This window comes from Phoenix dactylifera, chromosome 3 (genome assembly GCF_009389715.1).
Source record: "Phoenix dactylifera cultivar Barhee BC4 chromosome 3, palm_55x_up_171113_PBpolish2nd_filt_p, whole genome shotgun sequence".
NCBI lineage: Eukaryota > Viridiplantae > Streptophyta > Magnoliopsida > Arecales > Arecaceae > Phoenix > Phoenix dactylifera.
Genome location: NC_052394.1, coordinates 1928007 through 1948083, shown reverse-complemented (window position 1 = coordinate 1948083; position 20077 = coordinate 1928007). Strand labels below are relative to the sequence as shown.

Sequence of the window (20077 nt, the reverse complement as noted above, 5' to 3'; positions counted from 1 at the left end):
GTCGGACGCCGACTTCGGCTGTTCAGGGTCGGCGATTGTGCGGCTTCTTGGGGGCATTTGTGTCACTTGGGGGGAAAAATCTTATTCCCCTAACAGTTTAATAGCAGAATTACATTCATATCGGATGCCCATCTATGAACATTGGTGGTTGGTCACTCCGGTGAAGTTTTTTTTTGGATCGATAAGATCCAGAAGCCAAGAATTTTTTGAAATTTGTTGTTTTCTAATCTTTATGGATATACTCATATTAGAGTAGCATGAATCACCCATTTTAACCATTGATATATGGTGTTGTATTCTGGTGTCTTCCTTTTACGCACTTGTCAAGAATTCAAGGGTTAGGACCACTCTCTTTCTCTTCAAAAAATTACTTGGGTCCCGAAGGTGCAGTGCTGATGTATTGTTGTTTGGGATATCTTTTGAACTCATTTTACTTCCTTTATGCATTTGAACTCTTTTGAGATTTTTTTTTTTTTTTTTTTTTTTACAAGAACTTATTTATGGACACATATCGATTTCATATTCAAAGGGAGATGGGGAAAAAATTGTATTCATCAACAATTTGAATGCATTTGATCTTTTGTGGTGGATTAAAATTATTAAAAAGTTTTGGGAGAGGTAGTGACGCGGAGTGGTTGAGAGAAAAAATAATGTTGTTATATCTTAATTTATAACATTATTATTGAATAAGAGAATTATATATGTTCTTTCAATTTAATCAGCATATCTTTTTTGATATAGTTTCAACAAAATAGATTGCTTAATTTTTTTATCCATGAAAGAATTTAAAAAAATAATAAATAAATTGCTTAAATTTAACAAATCTGACAACCATAACTAGCTCTTTTTGATACAGTATGAAGTGAATTTGTATGGCATTACAGATGGAGTGAAAAGCATATCCACGAGATAGCTTTTGTGCAAGATATCTATAGAGTCAAAACACCGTTTCACTCCATCTGTAATGCCATACAAATTCACACAAGTGAACAATTAAAACCACCTTCTTTGGCTCAAGAATTGTAGAGTTAAATTCAAATAAAAATCATTAATAAATCTGCATCTATAATACCATGTGTGTGTGAGAGAGAGAGAGAGTTCTACGTACCCATTGGTCTAGGAAACTTTCTAATGAATTTGTATTTAACATTTCATTTAAATCTTTCTCCAATGAATTGGTTGTATATATTAATAAAATCACATTTACTTAATCATCTTCCACTCTCTCTCTCTCTCTCTCTCTCTCTCTCTCTCTTATATTTGTCTCTTTGCCAAGATTATTTTGCAAAACTCGTATGGATTATTAGAGTATGTATATATGTACATTGATTTGTTTTCATATACAAGTGAAATGAGAATATCTATCGATCCAGCCAAAGTCTTCCTCCATCACTCCATTGACATGAGGTCCAATTCCCTTTTCCCCTTTCCATGGCCGATTAAAAGCACCATCTCGAAACCTTTATTAGGTGTTTGTTTCACCACTCTGAATCCCTTACGGCAACCTTCCACTTGCCTGCAACCCCAGAACCGGTCCAAAACTCAAGAATTGATACTGTGGGCAATCAACCTGTTTCATAAACTCTACCTAAAAGGCTGATGAAGGTTCCACCAACAAAGAGCAATTTATACCATACACTACATGCACCAACATGCCGAAACAAAGCGCATGATGAATAGGATCCACAGAAAAGAGACGAGGTGATCTGCATAGTGCATGATAGACCACATGATGTACGCGGTGCCCAATACAATTTCTTCTAACAAAGGCATGTACATAGATATCTGATCGTCTGGAGATGAATTTTCGTTGAGCGTCGCTGCCGTCGGTGCCCTTGACCAGTTTGGCTGAAGGAAGTCCATGATTTACAAGAGATGACGGTCCATTTGCAGAGTTAGCTGCAGCAACTTGAGCCAAAAACAATTAGACTTTAAGATTATCGTTTGTGACTGAGCTCGCATGCGACACCCTCTTTTAGGGAACAAATAGATCAAGTCATATCGAGACACACTTGATCCTTACCAACCTAATTTCATGTTCAATTCATGGATCTAGACTCAACCCCACCAAGTCAAGTCTATAAAAGAAATTATAGACCTAGTGGGTCATTTGGATCGTACCAAGTTCAAGTATAGGCTAGACCCAAACTAATATATTCATGTTCAAGCCAAATCAGATATGCAAACCAGATCAAGCATATAATTCTCCATTCACAACAAAAAATATAACAATTAATAATTAAATATAAAAATACTAAAAAATTTAAATGAAACGTAAGAATTAATTTAAATATAATTAATTAATTATTTTTTTATTTCATCGAAGAAACCGAACATTTTTAATGTACAAGTTTATGAACTATAACAATTAAAAATATATATTGACTATTTAAGACTACCATAAATAAGAATCCATCAATATATCTTAGTAAAAATAGGTGAGAGTAGATGGGATTGTTAAGACAAACAGAGATAGACTAGTTTAAATAGGGAATCATTCAAAGAATCGAGAAAAGAATTTAAAATCGTGGAATTTTTCTTTTATATAATTCAAGTGTATATATATACACACACACATACATACATTCATATGGTAAAGAATGATTTGCCTGCCATGTTGAAATTTAGACCTAACCTCCGGTGTATTTATGACATGTTTCTTCCATCTTTTTGTGTTGTAACTCAGCTGGACGATACCTGGATTATTTCAATACTCCCCAGTTTTATTGAAATCCGATCAATGAATGCTGACGTTCTGTGGCAGGGATATTGACCGACGTCTTTAGAAGCTGGCTCAAATCTCTCGGATCTCGTGATGCGTTATTCTAGAGAGGTTCAATGTAACTTTTCCAGTTGGCACCGTAACGAAAGCGTAGTACCGGAGAGCTACGTGAGACGGCAGTCAAGTCCTCGCTTGGTCATCCCACCCTTCGATCGCCTGCCGATTCCGTTAAAAAATTCCATCTTTGCTCTTCCTTTCCCAACTCTCTCCTAAGACCTCGATTCCCTCTTCCTGCACTCCTCTCCAAAACCTCGGCAAACCCCCAAAGCTACCACCATCGTCGATCGAGAGCGCGTCATCTGGTCCTCCATGTCCGGCTCTATGAAGCTTTCTCTCAAGCTCCTCGTCGACGAGGAGAAGAACCGCGTCGTCTTCGCCGAATCCGACAAGGATTTCGTTGACATCCTCTTGAGCTTCCTGACTCTACCCATCGGCACCATCGTCCGCCTCCTCGGCAAGAAATCCTCCCTCGGCGCCATGGACTGCCTCTACAAGAGCGTCGAAAATCTCGACGCCCGCTACTTTCAGGCCGCCGCATGCAAGACGATGCTCCTCCGTCCCAATAACCCGTCCAGGGTCCAATGCGAGGGCTTGGCTTTGAGGGTCGATGATTCGGAGCCGCTGGTCTACTATAAATGCCCCAGGAAGAGGTATAACTGTGGTTTTAGCTCGGTTCCTGGAGCTCGGTGCCCCTGTGGGCAGGTCATGGAGGTGCCGTTTGTTGCGATGAATTTGGATGGTGCGGAGGGATCGGACGGAGTGTTCGTCAGGGGGGGAACGAGCTTCATTGTCAGTGATGATTTGTCGGTGAAACCGGTTTCGATGGGTGCGAGCCTGGCCTTGATCCAGAAGCTTGGGATCGAAGATGGAAGTGTTCTGGCGAAGAGGAATGTGGAATTGGGTGCAGAGGAGGTGAGTTCATCTCTCTTTGTCTCTGTTTTTTTTTTTAAAAAAAAAGAACTTGTCCATTTGGCTCTTCTGGGTTGATAAAAATTCGAAATCTTAGGTTTTGATGAAAATTGCCTCATTTGGATCTGACAATATTTCATATTCTATTTTCTGCAAGACCTGGTTCAATGATACAGTGGATTTAGCCCTTTAAAAACTGGTATTTTGTGCATTAGGTGGAAACAGAAACCTATGAATCTTCTAGGGAAACTGGTCTGCTATCTACCAATTGTTGTCAACAAATGATAGTTCCAAATGGTACTATTCATGTCTTTTGGACTAATACTTGTTACTTTTGGTTGTTCTTTTCTGTGTTTCCTATGTTTGAGGATTTTGATAAGTGCTTCTCTGCCAGTGCAAATAATGAATTAGTTCTTTTTATTGTTATTTGTGCTTCTCATATCTTAACAACTGAACCTCTAGGTTACTAGCTTTGTAAGAAGTTGTGTTTCAATCCAGGGGCAGCTGGTATTACACATTAATAGATTTTTTGGGGGGAGATATGGGGCGGCAATTCCGAGAATAAAATTGATCCATTCAATGACTCCGTATCTTTTAATCTGGATAATCTGAACTTTTTAGAAATTCAATAATGCTTGCTTGTCCACTTCAATGTTTAGTTAAGCAGTCATATACTTACATCATCTCGTGATTGTCTAGGTGTGTTTCCCTAGCTCCAAGAGTAGTATGGTCTCTTGTTACACTGTAACAATGCAATGACACATGTTTTCCTAGAGTCTGAAAAGCAAAAGGAAAAAAAAATTTAACAAAGAGTATAAACAATTTGATATGACTAAATGTTTAGACAAAACAGGGTAGATCAATGGCTGATCATTTCTTTTTATAAATACTGGAAACTCTTGAAAAATCCATCAGATGTTCAATGCAATCTATCATGTGAGAATAAAAGGGGAAAAATGTTAAGAGTTAACTAGCTGGAATTCTGAAAACAAAGAAGGGTGTGGGAAGCGGAAATGTAAATGCGCACTCTTAAAAGTCTACAATCCTGTTTTCCTGTGGTTACTTAGGGTTATAACTTCCATCTAATATCCTCAGGCGGCTTCTGTATAGATTTGTGTTTGAATGGGGAAAGGAAAATGGCAGTCTTTTTTTTTTTCCTTTAAGCGGAGTCAAAAAGGAAAATTGTCTGTGTACAATTGCTCTTCTCAAATTGAAAGGATCGGTCTCTCTCTCTCTCTCATACACACACATACTCTTACACACAGAGACAAACAGAGAAATCCTTCTTCTACTTGCATTAGTTAAAACAGTGTAAATCAGCATCTGATCATAAGAGATGCAAACTCCAAGCTGTTATTGGCTTTTAGAAGGTCAATTAATTTGTGAATGGTGCACTGGTAAAAGAAAGGGACAAACCCATGTATGAATCTTCAGCAAAATGCCGTATTCAGTTAGAAAACATGCAAGTTAGGAAAGTATCAAAGAAATATTTATTAGGGATTTCTAGTGGGAGCCTCTTACCAAAGAAAATATTGAAACATATTGTTATGGCACTGAATAGCATTTGTCAGTAAATGAATGTAAGGAACATGAAGTGTTAGGTGCTGACATTGTCAACTCGCTGGTTTTAACTGTTGTTCAATGCTTTTATGTTCCTCTCTGATAGATATATTCTTTCACAATTTTCATGCCAGGTGTATGCTGTTTGGTGATATAAATTTGGCATGTAAAAACAACTTGGAAACCTCCAGTATAACAACTCTTTGTGGCCGCATAGCTTGATATAGTAATTTCTTCTGGTTCTATAGCAAGAGGCAACTATGTTGCACTTTGCTTCAGCAAGAAGCCACTAGCTTTTACACAGGGAGTCCTTTGGTCAAGCACTTAAACTAGAGGCTGAATGTTGGTTTAATACACTGAGAAAAGAATGTCAATTTGTTCTTATTATGTCTAAAATTTGAACAATCAAACATGTCTACTGCCAGCGACATTAACTAGATTGTTTTTCCATTTTTCTTGTGGTTGCAACTACAGTAACTGGGAAAATGCATCGATCATTTTATAACCAGCAAGATTGTCGTAAGCGTAGACTTAGCAACGTGAAAAGAGTGGAAGGAATTATTTAGGGAAAAGTATTATTAAATAGGAAAATGCATCGATCATTTTATAACCAGCTAGATTGTCCGAAGCATTGAATTAGCAGTGGAAAGAGTGGAGGGAATCATTTAGGGAAAAGTATAATTAGAAAACATAAACATTTGGATTTGCCTTTTGTATATGCCCTGGACTAGCCAATAGTATAGTCAATAAATTGACCATTGTTGAGCATGCGTCACATTCATTGCATGCTAATTTGGTGAATTTCTTAATTCATCCGTAAACCAATTGTTTCTTTCACAAACGATTGTGTCACTTATGAGGAGTTATAAAGCTTTGAAATTGGCTTAAAGTTGTACAAGCAATGGTAGTGGCATTTTTTGAGACGTAAGATTTCTATTGTTTATACTTTGTTTCCTTTTTTTGTGTTGACGGAAGAAAAAGGTGGGTGTGTGTGGTGGGGGGGTGGTCAAGGATTTTTATCTCTGATAGCTTAGCTTAGGAATAGTAGACTTGATCGGGTTCTGATTAGCTTGTCTACACATAGGCTGTTGCATTTCTTCTTCACAACATGTGCTTTTCTCCTTATCATGGTCACTAGTTCACACCAATCCTTAAATTTGCAAATAGTTGGTGGATGCATGCATGCCTCTTGTATAACCTTCATGGAATAGCTTGCAATGTATATAGGGGTGGTTTTGGGAAATCAATCTCAAATCCACAAACAAGAGTGCTTGGAGGTTACTTTGCAATTTGGAGCCAATGTGACAGACTTAATAAAACATGCCAGACTAATTTTAATATAATTGAACCAAACTTCTTGTACTCTAATTGACTCTAAAATCATGCATGGAAGAAAATCACTACTAATCCCCAACAAGCAAGGATTGCTAAACCGAACCGTACCGGCCAGTTCAGCCCAAACTGAAAACGGTTCTGGTCCTCTAGGGGCTGGAACCTAGTTGGATGTGGCTGGAACTGATCAGAACCGGCCGGAACTGAACGGTTCTGTCCGATTCAAACCGATACCGAACCGTACCGGTCGCCGACCGGTACGGATCTTGGTATCGATTCGACGAACCTTGCCAACGAGGATCACTTTAGTCAACAAGGACTTTATTAACCGAGTGTCTTCCAAAACTCTCTGCCACCTGATTGGAGAAACTCAAAGAAGGGCTGGGAACAAAGTATGCATGGTTTCGTGATACTCTGGATCCTATTTATGGGACCAAGGACCAAAATCCTCCCCAAGGGGATTCTGCAACATCCCGTGCTAGCCAGGGTACTTTGGATCCAGCCTTTAGTCAAATGACCACAACCAGGACTTGCCCACATGGCATGGTGAGCCATAGGAAGGCACCTTTAGAAGTCAATCAAAGGACTCCATCCTCACTGTTACCTGCAGTGATGAGTAGGAGTGAGGTTAAAACCTAGTATCAGAGAGTGCTCAACCTGGGATCCTGTCCCTCGACAGTCCTAGCACCTCCAACCGAGGTTCTGCCTCATGAAATCTAGACCTTGCGATATGAAGTCGGCTAGTAAACAACCCAGCCTGCCAGGGACTTACATCCCACGATGCCCCATCAACTCCCACAAATCTTTATTTTTAAATGAAACTTGCTTACTGGTGATCTTCTGGCTCTACAAGCTTCTATCTGTTAAAGAGGCCCAATGATGTTTTTCCCCCTCTCAAGAAACTGAGGGATGAGGGAATGCAACTTTTGTTTTCGAGGAAATTGTGCTCTCTGATTTCCAACACAAGTATTTAACCATCTTGCCTCTGTACTTCTTTGACATGTGACATTTTCAAAATGCTGGAGTTGGGCCTACTTCTCTTGAAGTATTTGTTTCAAACAAGCCACCTTACAATATTCTTCAGCAGCTGTTCTTACATCACGTCCTACAGCCTTCGCCTTGCACAATACTTGTGGATCATCCTGCAATACTACACCTACTGCCCTGCAGACCTAGACAAGCTTGCCCTTTTGCTATCCTATCCCAAGTTGGCCTGTCATGCATGTATCATGATGCCTTAAAATCAAGCCAAGCAGCAGTTGCACAAGGTCAGGCCCTGCATTGAAACTGAATCCCCTTGGTGAGAAGTTTTAAATCTAAGCCCCGTTTTACCGGAATACCATCAAGTCTAACTATTTTTTTTGATGGTGAAAAAGTTTGTTTTGATTTCCTCTGAGAAAAACCTTCCTGGAATAACATCTCACACCAATGGTATGTTTGTAGGTTTTGAGCTTGCTTAAGAGATCATTGGTATCGAAAAGGCCTTTGACGGACTTATTTTTGCAAGAGCCAGACATGATTGATGATGCGGAGAATTCACTGAAGTCAATAATGGAAGTCATAATTCAGACCAGAGTGAAATATAGATCAACAGCCACTGATTCCAAGAGAATAGATGTGAAACTTTTCCTAAGTAAAGAGAGTGACAAGGTAGTGTATGCAGAAGCCAGGGAAGACTTGGTGGATCAACTATTCAGTTTCCTCACCTTTCCTTTGGGATCCATTCTTAAGCTCTTGGACAAGCATTCTTCCCTGGGTTGTATTGACAATCTATATGAGAGTGTTGAGCTCTTAAGTAATAGCTATAATTACATGAAGTTTAAGGAGTGCAGTGATATGCTATTGGCTCCGAAGCTAGCTCCTTATTTTGGTTGCGACAACCAGCTGTTAGATATTGGTGAAATGTGCCCACAAACAACCAAAGTGTGTCATAAATCCTGCTTTGGTCTCCCTTCTGCTACTATCACATGTTTGCACGGTGTAGAGACTAAATGCAGCTATGAAATGAATCCGAAGTTTCAGACCTCTGGTACTGGTACTGGAGGAGGTTTTGCTAAGGAGATGATGACATTCATGGTTACAGACGAGATGGAGGTGACTCCGCTCTCACCCATTTCAGCTGTCTCTATCATCAACAAATTGATGGTACCAATCAACAGTTTAGAGGAGGCACAAGCCAGCCTGGGAGAAGCAGAGGTGAGTTCTGACATCAAAGTTTTTATGCTATCCACTTGAGCCTCTTGTCCATGTTCCACCCTCAAAATGGTGGTGCGAGCAATCCATTTTTATCAAAATCTGTGTACCGTTTGCATGGATTAGCTACAAAGAGTCCTTTGCCTTGCTTCATTTGTTCTGATCAATTGTTGGAACCCCGAGGTTTCATAGAATTTTTGTTTTATTGAATTTGGTGCTAATCCTGCACCAAGTGTGGGAAGTTATTGGAGCTCATCGTTACTGAGCATTTCCATTTGCAGCAAACTGTGTGCAATTCAATTCTAGATTAGCATCACTAGCATACATCAGCAAAATGCTAATTGGGGTCCAAGGTCCAAACCTTCTTGTTCTTCTTTCCCACATTCATCTGATAAGATATCAACTAGGCAGCTCTTGACCGAAAGGTCTTACCAGCGGCAGCTAAATGTAATTCCTTTCTTCGTGTCGTTTAATTGTGAATTGTTTTTCAATTGCAGGTGCTGAATTTGTTGAGGGCTTGCTTGACCTCAAGCACGGTCCTAAGTGATGTCTTCTCGCCTAATTTGTTGACGTTACTACATGAAAGATGGTGTGGCCAACATCCTAGTAAGTCACTTCTTTGAGGGCATCCTACTAAGCCTCTTCAGTTTTGAGGTTAAATATGTATTGATACAGTGACCAGTATTAGATGGCTGTATGCTTATTTTCTGGATGTAGATTCCTAGGCGTTGCTAAATGATTCCATGGCTGCTTTTTATCCAAGGGAGTGGATGCAAACCCGTAGTTAATTTCATGAAATGTTCTGCGGCCTCTAAGATCATATAATGTATATGGATGTGGTTATCTTCCAAAATGTATTAATACATCTTGGTCGGCAATTGGAGTTTGTGCTTTTCAGTTCCCTTGCAAAGATTTTGTTTGGGGTGGAGGGAATGGTAAAGAAATTTATCATGCGAAGTGCTCGATTTAATGACGCGGTTGGAAATCCTTGTCTCGATTGTGAGCTTATTGGACTAGAAATAAGCTGACTCTGATATTGTTTTGGTTCCGTGGACTCCCTCGGCACTTAGAAACAGGGGTGTGATCGGGTTAAGCGAGAGGAAAATCGGATGGTCGCGATGCTTCTAGATATTGTTTGAATTCTAACCGTTAGATAACGTGGAGATATAGATTCGATCCGTTGCTATGTCCCTCAAACCTTGACTGTTACACGGCGAGGTACGATGAAAAAAGGATAAATTTAGTATTTTTGGATGGAGAAAAATAAATTTAGTATTCGCTAAAAAATTTTATTGGACGAATCCATCGTGGGAGGAGTATAGGTTAAAAAAAGAGGAATGTTATCGGTTTTTTTTTTTAAGGACCTAAATTTAGGGAAGAAAATTCCAGGCGTATCTATTAGAAGAAAGAAAATATGATAGTATTGATTCTACTTGACCTCGTTCGCATGCTGTTTGAATAAAATAATTTGATAATGCTATTTGGATAATATTACTTCAATTGTTAATATTTATTTATTAAAATTTAGATATCGAGAGTTACTAGCTATGTGTCACCAAACGGAGTTATTTTTTAAATGAACATTCTGAGTGGCTTCTTTTGTTACCAACCACTCAAAGAATCATCTCTAGATGGGAGAGACGGAGTTGCGTAATGCCCTTCGCAATGTGTTGCTTTTTGATTTTTTTGACTGTATTTATATATATTATATATGATATTATTTTTTTTGACTGTATTCATATATATTATATATGATATTGCCATTTTAGAAGGTGGATTTCTAATAGAATCATTCAGGTTCGTAATGAATACTCCTCAAATCCCGATGTGGTGGGTAAAAAGAAGCCGGAATAAGACCAGGGGATGTGGAAACGTAATTTTTTTTTTGGCCTTTGGCCTTTGGCCTTTAGATTTCGTACTCTACATGCCCGTGAAACTGGCGAGTCAAAATGATTGGTCACCAAACCAGCTAAAATGGAAGTTAGCTGGGGTAAGCTAACAAACAAGTTTATGTAACATATTTGTTCTGATAGCGGGTCTCCTGATCAAAATTCAAATTGATATGACATGCCACATGTTTAGGAGGATCATCAAATTCGATATAGACTATGTTGATCATTATAAGTAGAGCTGAATAGGATTTAAAAACAAAATCCATTGCATCCAAAAATCGAGCCACCAGCTAAATTTATAAAGACCATAATTTGGTCATATGATATTTGATTGAGAGAAGAAGCTGTCTAGGCCATTCCGAAATTTGTTGTTTTTTGATTTTTTTGAATGTATCCATATTAGAAATGTACGAATCATCCATCGCAACAAAAAAAAAAAAACTAGATTTCGAGACAACGAAGAGTAAATGACTGCATGACTTTTATTTTAATTTTGATTTTTGAATTGATAAAAATAATTTTTTCACATGTCTATCCACAACCTTCACACCTGATTTCATTTTTCATTGGCAAGCGAACCAATAATCAATTTATGGATTATCCAACAGCTACAATCTTTTTCAGCACCATGACATCAATAGAATTTGAAGAAAATGATTTCTTAGAAAGCTTTTTTCCTTCGATCATTAACTTGGAACTAAAAAATCATTGTCGGAATTGTGAAAAATTCCTTGGGAAATTTTTTTGGCATGATCTCCTTTCATCATCAGTCCAACATGGGTCTACAAAACTAATTTAAGATGCAAAGGAGGAGGCCAAGCCCTAAAAAACAGTGTCACGTACGTAACTTGCCTTGCAAATGCATGAGAATCGAGAAAAATGTATGATGAGATCAACATATACTTGACTCCTATAAAATTTTATCCTGTTCATAACCTCATCAACCAATTGTTTTTGTTGTTAAACTGCCATCTGATTTACGTTATGCATAAACAAGAATGCTCATAGAAGTTTCTTCAACTTTTTATTTTTCACACAAGGAGAGGGAAATCCCACCCCATTATTAAGCCAGCAAAGAAAACAAAGTACAACAAATTGACAGAGACCAAACAAGCACCAAGTTGGTGCTCTCTTCGTTTACAGCAGGAGAGGATATCAGGAGGAAGTATTTAAGAGATTGACAGGAGCCCACGACCCTTCCAAACAAATCATGTCTTTCTAATTCTCCACTTCTTGCGCCGGTGCCGGTGGTTGTCCTGCCGTTTTTGCGTGCTCCACTGCAGTGAAGAAGAAGGCATTTGATATAATGAAAACCGGAATTCGGAAAGAGATGCCATAACAATCCAAGATCTCACCTAAAATAACTACCCAAAAAATATTACTTATATTTTATGTTCCTATACAAAAGCCCAAGATTCATCCAAAATCTATGAACCAGATCGACTCTGATACCATTTGTAACAACTTAGAATCTCTTTCAAAATGATTAGCTGAAACATATTCTCAAGATTTTTTGGTCCTATATAAATATCCAAAATCTATCTGATTCATAGCCGGCGTGAGACTAAACAAATGCCTGCAATTACCTGTAAAGTAGGGATCGTAGGTGTCCTCGAAAGGAGGGCTGTTGGGCGGCATTGGTCTATGCCATTCCTCAGCAATCTTGCAGGCATGGCAGCGGACGCAGAAGATTTGCCAGAAGCCGTCTTTTTTGCATTTGGCGTAGCATTCATCACAGTTTTCTCCTTCAACCAACACTGGAGCTATGACCAAGAGCAGCAGCCACGAGGCTAGCAACACATGGACTCGGGACGAGGCCATCATCCTCTTTGATTTCTTCCTGGGCTTGATTAATTCCTCTCGAGATCAACCTGCGATATATGAGTTGAAGAGAGAATATATAGAGAGCAAGAAGAGCTACTTATAGTTTCAGGGATGTCCGAGAATGTTGGGTTGGCGACCGGTCCTCCGCACTTGTCGACGTTTTATTTTTATCCATGCATACGTGCATGGGAGAGACGAAGAAAAATTCAAAAGCCCCCATAACCGCACAGATGGCATCCAATACACCTTCTTCGCATCCTCTTGGCCACCTTCTCCCCAAACACTTTTGAATGTTCTCTTTTGCTCATGTAGTTGAATGGGAACAAATTTTGGAGGAGGAGAATATTCCATATTAAAGAACTTAAGTTTCTTATGCTTTTAATTTCTCTTGGTGGGTTTTGTGGGTTATCTTGCTCATGCTTTGCTTGTCTTGTCAGTGAACTTGATGTTATGGTTTACAAGCATCATTCAGCTGTGTTGCACATTGATTATATTGAAAGATGACAATATGTAAGAGTTTTTTTTATTAAAAAAAAAAAACAGTTTTGCAAAGCTGATGATTTGCTCTGAAAATGGGGAGAATCTTGAAAAAAAATACAGAACCAATTGAATAGCAAAATAGTCTTTCATCCCCCATAAACATCAAACACCTTAAAGGAATTGATGACAGTCTGCAGCTTATCCTTCATCTTCTCCCATCTCCTTTCATTGGCTCCTGTTGTCAGGGTGTAAAATTTACCTGCCAAGAGTGCCATTAGAATGAAGGTAATCATCAACTCCTACTATGGATTCATCAAAAGTAATAAGCTATCATAAATTGTTGTACTGCATACTAGTTACTGACAGATGTAATGAGTTCCACAGGGTGTTTTAGTTCTCTCCATCTATTACACTGGGATTCATCACTTTCTTAGCTCCACATACTGATAGCAAGGATAACTCAGTGTTCCTCATAATATTTGATTGGATAAAGGGTTATTACATACAACCAATGATGACTCTCGAATAATATGAAGATGCAAGTAATCAAACAATAAGCAATGGATATAGGCATCGGTTCATTTCGATTCACCTACAGATACAGTTTAAGATTATGTGCAGCAATTGTCTTCATACCGTTCCCAATGGAAATTGCACCAAGAGCATGTCTAGTGAAGTTCGGAGCCCGAGCAATGAACTCAAAGGTGTAATAAGCTCTCCCATCATCATCATGCTGGGTCAAGCAGTACAACTTTGCATAAGTTAACCTTTGTACAAATATCTTAACTCTAGCAAAAGATAATAATAGTAAGACCTCACATCAAATTTGTTATAAAATTGTACAAATGCATTCATATACCGCATTCTTTCTAAGAGATGTACAAGTATGCAAGAAAAACTAACCAAACTGGAATTTATTTTATAGTCTGTCTTTTCGGTTAGAACCAGCAGTTGTTAAACTATCAGCAATGCTTCACTAGGATGAGTTATGAACAAAACGAGATACCGAATTTTTATTTTGAATTTTAAAAAAAAATCTTGATATCACAGGATGGATTTATCTGGTAAATGAATTTTATAAGTTCAATCTGAAATGGCATGCACGCGGCTTTCTGAGAAGACTAGTCGAGGGTGTCTAAGCCTGAGAAAACACATTTCTCTCGATTGAATTGTGGGAAGTGATGCAAACTGGAAGATGTTGATCTCCAAATATCTCAGGGCATCTGGACAATAGTTAAGTTGTGACAAGCATTAATGTAGAAAAGACTTGGTCAGAAGCTAAAGTCATGAGGATGGAAGTTGGGCCTGGTGCGCTGTAGTTTCATACATAACCTTGAATGACTTGGTATTTCTGTGCGGATGATCAGTGTCAAGAACATGGCAGCTATGTGGGCATGGGACAATGCAATCACCAATATAAAGAAAGCAAAAGGTCCTGCACAATGCCAATAACATGTAGATACTAAATTGATAAACAACATCACAGACTGAGCAGAACAAACCAGTTGTTCATGAAACATTAGTAGCAACTACTCCAGCAAAGGATAACATGCTGTGTAGAAGAAGAAAAAACTGCAAGGGCTATTTAGAAGCAACTACGTTATACAAGCATAAGAACAGAGGTTTATGGAGTTAATGAAGGTATTCAACATTTTGTCACAATTTGCAGCTCAAAACTAAATTATTTTAGGATGACCAATGGTAGAAAAAATATATGTAATCAATATGAATTGATCAGCAGATGGATAAATAGTATTCAGCCAGATAACTGCAATACTCATATTTCAGTAAAGAAATGGGAGAAGCCAACTTTGCCAACTGATATGAGAATGACTGAGTGCGAAGAGCAACTAAAATGTTGCAGGTATACACATAGAAGGACATCAGTGTCCAGAGCAACATGACTAGAAACATCAAAATGATATAATCATATTGTTGACATGACATAGACCTAATTAAAACTTTCAACATAGATCGGAGAAAGTAGCTTTACTAATTGATATAGAAGATTGTCAAGTATGAGCAATGTTACCAAGAATTTTCAAGAAAACAAGGATATTATTGTGGTTAACTATTAATTACGATAATCAGAACTCAGAACTCATCATACTATCTTAAAAATCAATAAGTAACTTTGAAGGGACTAGAGGAACCATAATTTGCACTCAAGCTAATTATGAGTCATAAAAATTTTGAACTTCATAGAATCATGATTTACTTCACCAAACTGATCTTATAATATTGGAAGAGGGCCCTATTGGTTGTGGTATCACAGAAAACACGCAAAGATAAGCAAACATGATTTAATTAATGCAATTAAAAGAAGATAATCATGAATACAAAAAAACATCTACAAGTAATTAATGGGATTCGTATTGTGGCATTAAGTACATTAATAAATAACGAAATTACTAGCTATGTCAAAATTCTTACATTAAGCACAGAAACTATTAAAACTAATAATTGAAAATTCTTTTTACTTTTCAGATGATCTATATCTTTCTCTTCACAAGAATTTTAGGGAAATATATTTCTTTTAACTTCAAAACTAAAAGATGAGACTACAATGAGTGCCCCCCCCCCCTCTCCCCCCTCCCCCACAAAGAAAACATTTGTGTTGTAAATAAATTGGATTTGCCAACCAAATAGTATAATCAAATGTTATTCAAGACAATTGCATGGAAGTACTATGTCTTGGCATGGGGAAATGATGAAGTCATGGAAAAGCAAATGCAAGTGCCAAGAAGTGCATTTTCATAGATGTGGTCAATTAGTACCAGAACATCAAAAGAAACTTGATATTGAGGTATCCTGTCAAAAATGCTTGGAAATGACTAAAGAACTATACTCTTCATGCTTAAGATTGTCTCGATAAACCAATTCTACCAAAATTATGTTGTTAGGACAGTGTGGGCACAGGATAGAGGTCCAGGCTTTGTAGAAGCATCCAACGTACAAGTTTCTGATGCTCATCCACTCTATGAGTATTCAATCATCTCATCATAACTGACCCAAGAAATGGGGATAAGAAAGCCATTTTCTCTTTCCTCTAACCGCGCAACAGTAGTTTTAGAATTTTCAACAAGTACATCTTAAGTGATGATCCAAATATAAAAAAATACAAGTTGACACCGACACTCATACAGCCAGATCAGGAAATGTTCTCCTGTTTTTCTAGCCATTTTTATGAAATCAGATTTACCAACTCAAATGTTGTGATAAGGCAGTACAAGTTATTAAAGGAGTGTGCATATCCGATTTGAATATAGTTTCCACTGCTAAACCAATCAAAACAGTTTGATCAAAGCTCAACTTATTGAAGTTAGGAAAATAATTGTGAGAAACTTTTCTGATACTCATTCAGATGAATGATTCATTGCCCTGTTCTTTCGCCTGGAAGTCATTTATCTTATTACTTAAAAGTAAAAGCATGCAGGCGAAAAATCTTCATGGTAATATATATACATTTGATAAATGCAGAGCTCAGGTTTCCCTAAAAAACTCAAATCAACACAAGAAAATATCAGCTATGGCATCATACAAACCAAATAGGTTAAAGTAGATAGTGCATGTCAAAATTATACGTTCACCTGATTGATCTTATCAATAGCAACAAAACCATGAGATATATGTCGCATGAGGAAAGAAAAGACTCAGACCTGAACAAGAAAACTGAAACACTTAACAGAATGATTCCTACATGATGTTTAGAATTATTAAAAAAATTCCTTTCACAACCCATACAATTCAAGTTCTACAGATATTTCAAAACCATGTGCGCATTAAGAGAGCTAAAACTCGTGATTTGCTGGGTAATTAACTGAAGAAAGTAAAAGTATCCTAACCTCTGCTGCCTCAACTAACTTTATTTTCTGTGAAGGAGGAGCCAAAACCTTTTGGATTAAAGTATCAGCAACCTAAAATTATTAATAACAACCTCGTTAGGGAAGCATATAGTTTCATAGATCAAAAAGGAAAAGCTTCAAGGTAAAAGGTGCAACCCTTTAGTATCTCAGATATGACATTCTGGCATAAAAAGAAATAGCAAACCTCTTGTGGGGGTCCAAAGTCTCGAACATCTTGCTTGGTAGTTGGAACCATGTAAACGCTAACACTTTCTAATGGTTCAATAACATCTTTGAGCACCTTATCTTGTCCTTCAATAATAACTTCCTGGGAATAACATTTTATATCTATAAGAGGTTGTAACTTCTAACTGATATCACATCCCATACAAAATTATTAAATCGACAGGACAGAGGTTTTCTTTGTAACATAAGTCATGAAAAGATAATGATTCCCACCTGCCATCCGAATGGGTAGAGAAATGAATATCCATCCTTCTGGTCTACGACAGATTGAAATCCTTTCTTAACCTCTGCTGCAACTGAGCCATATCAGGGTTCTTTTCAGAAATCCATCATTATTCTATGAACTAACATGCTGCACGATTAGCAGGTGGGCTTTCAATGCCCCTCAAAATTATAAAAAGCTAGCAAGACTCCTTCATAGAAGAACATTGCTAGGAGTTTTGAGCAACACTTACATGATGCAGAATTGGCATAAGTTAAAGATATGCAAGTGGTAATTGCTCCTAATGCAAGTGCTTGGCGCCTTCCGGGTCCTTCTACAATGCAATCTGAAGTGTAAAAAACATCAATAGAATCTCCTTCCATACTCTAATGGAAAAGGAACTAAGAATCGCAGCAATCTTTGAAGCACGTCACCTTCTAGCCAAAGTTTTTCTTAATGCAGGAAGAGCATATCATGGAAAGGAATTTAGAATGCATATATTCACAAGCCATTGCACACAATTAGGTGAATTTTTTTTAATATGCAGACTTTTACAAGGCAAGATTGCAGGTTTTCATTCATTGAAGGTACAGTTCGATGCATGGCTACCATATCTATGGCATATCCTGTATGTGAACACAAGATATGCTTGAAAATGAATGTCGAGGCACCTGCATACTATTGGGTTGGAGCTGAGAGTTGGCACCTCCAACCCCATTCATATACAATACGCAACCGATTTGCTGAATCCCAAAATTCTAAGGACTCTGGAATCAAGGGCTTCTTTGGTCACTCCTACTTCTCCCTCTCCCCGCCAAAGTCCTCTCAGCTGAATCGGATGTATTCGGGTTATATTTCCCATCCACACATGGCTATCATAAGAATACAGTACCTGGGAGTCCTAACATCACAATGGTTGTGCATACCGCATGCTACAAATCATATTTTACAGTTCGTAAGCTGTTTGTTAGCCTTTTACTTGATCTTAGTTCTAACCAAAATATCACTAACCAGGAGTTCATAAATACAAAATTATCACCTTGACGCCCTTACATGAACTGCTGTATCTTTGTTCATGATATTTCCCATTCATTCTTCCGAAAAAAATATTCAGACTGCACAGCTACACAATGTACTTCCTAAACGTCATCATTTTCATTAAAACTTGAGTTTATGCTTCTCAGTGGCAGTCGCTATATTTTGTTAATGGAACTTCCCTTTATTCAAGTTGTCGCTGCATCTTTTCTCCATGTTGTTCAGTCATTATAATTCTGTTGGATATTTATTTTCTTTCCCATGCTTAAAAATAAGGATGGGCCGGCGCACGATCCTCTTGATACTGCAAGGTCTAAGGAGAATCAGATGTACACAGGCTTACCTCTGTGTACGGAGAAGCTATTTCCGTGATTCAAACTCATGAGTCATGACATCCAAGTCACAATGGAGCATATTTACCATTGCACTAAGGTTCATGACTGCAACAAGTGCATTCCTTTAGAGCTTAACATGCTAGCAGTGTCAGGGATACAGTGAGAAGGAATTAAAGAATGACAGTTTCCAGCCATTCAATGAGATGGTGAGGTTTGGACCAGTATTGCGTTCTGTTTTGTCAACTTGGGTCCAGAGTCATATATGCTGGCCATTTCAATTAATTAAATATTGTGTCAGTGGATTCTCGATGCAAAGATATTGCTCTATTCTTTCTTACTTTACAGAAATCAATTTAGAATAATTACACAGATGGCATCAAGCAATTATTAGGAGATTAGTAGTCTCCCAATAAGTATAGTTGTGGTGAAACAACAAGATGCAGAGAGATAAGGTTGATGATGGCGAATCCAAATGGAAAGGAAAGCATGAAAATATTCTTTTTTTGGTATTTCTGAGTAGTCCACTAGCTCTGTGAATTTCTGTTTGGAGAGCAACTTTTCTCTAAATCTTTTCGATTTAGATTTAGCTTTTAACATTACAAAAACTGAAGTCCTCAAATTTATCACAGGAGTGTATCATTATCATTCATCCTGACAAGCATAAGGATAGGATGGCTAATTGGATTAATTACTATGATATATCATTCATTCTTACATGAAATACAATGCAATGAGCTCATTATCCTACCTTTTGGGCTGATTGGAGAAGCCCCTGCCCTGACCTCGAAGGTAACCCTTCTCCTATGAAGATGGCCAGGGAAGAAAGCAGGGCCCTGAAGCATAAGCTACGAAGAGGACAAATCCAACCAAGCCAATGAGCAATGATATCCCAATAAAAGAGAGAACAAACCATACAACACTGAGAACCGAGAAAAGAAGTGTCAGCCAGTCTTCTACCTGATGGAAAGAAGTAGAAGATGAAGAAGAATTCAAGAAGAGAGCTCGATCGACTGCCGGCGCGTGTTGCAAAAGCGCCATTTCCTACGAGTTATTTATTGAAGGAAAAACTAGTTCCGGTGCCAGAGAAAGAATGAAGGGGGTGGTGGTGGTGTTAGAGAAGCTCGAGCATGATATCTTCTTCTAGCGTTGGGTGTGAGCGAGCGAAGGTGGAGAGTAGGGGAGGGAGGAGGCCTTATCCTTTTATCCCATTTGTAGACCGTTGGATGTCCGCTCCCTTCTCTAAATCAAAATTACTGAAAAGTCCCTGCTGCCCAATTTGGAGGACTCGGACCGCTTGGTTTTTGCGGTTCCTATTGGGTTGGACCAAATGTGACCAGGGTTTCGCTTGCAAACTGTCGATCAGGCTCACGGGTGCTGTTTTTCTTTTTTTTGTGTGCGCGCGCGCGCAATGGCTGCTCATATTGTTCTAGGATGAGTGCAAC

The 20077-nt window shown here is 38.2% G+C and overlaps 2 protein-coding genes across 6 annotated transcripts; one reads left to right on the top strand and one right to left on the bottom strand.

Annotated features, from left to right (window-relative positions):
• The first annotated feature begins 2850 nt into the window (after positions 1–2850).
• On the top strand, positions 2851–9673 carry LOC103710638. Its single transcript, XM_039124210.1, has 3 exons — positions 2851–3694; positions 8027–8779; positions 9274–9673. Exons 1-3 carry the CDS (start codon positions 3092–3094, stop codon positions 9397–9399), a joined length of 1482 nt encoding a protein of 493 aa, XP_038980138.1. The 5' UTR covers positions 2851–3091; the 3' UTR covers positions 9400–9673.
• A 1980-nt stretch (positions 9674–11653) lies between these two features.
• On the bottom strand, positions 11654–19822 carry LOC103710651 (psbP-like protein 1, chloroplastic). 5 transcript variants are annotated; one of them, XM_008796480.4, is made up of 9 exons: positions 19593–19821; positions 19384–19480; positions 17519–17611; positions 17277–17359; positions 17023–17145; positions 16818–16889; positions 13609–13705; positions 12255–13231; positions 11654–11945 (listed from the first exon to the last, which is right to left on the bottom strand). In XM_008796480.4, the coding sequence occupies exons 1-8, from the start codon at positions 19671–19673 to the stop codon at positions 13119–13121; spliced, it is 759 nt and encodes a 252-aa protein (XP_008794702.1). In that variant the 5' UTR covers positions 19674–19821; the 3' UTR covers positions 11654–11945; positions 12255–13118. The 5 variants fall into 5 exon arrangements, with proteins under 5 accessions (XP_008794702.1, XP_008794711.1, XP_008794721.1 ...); XM_008796489.4 differs by having other exon boundaries at positions 17277–17353; XM_008796499.4 differs by lacking the exon at positions 13609–13705 and having other exon boundaries at positions 19593–19822.
• Positions 19823–20077: the final 255 nt, after the last annotated feature.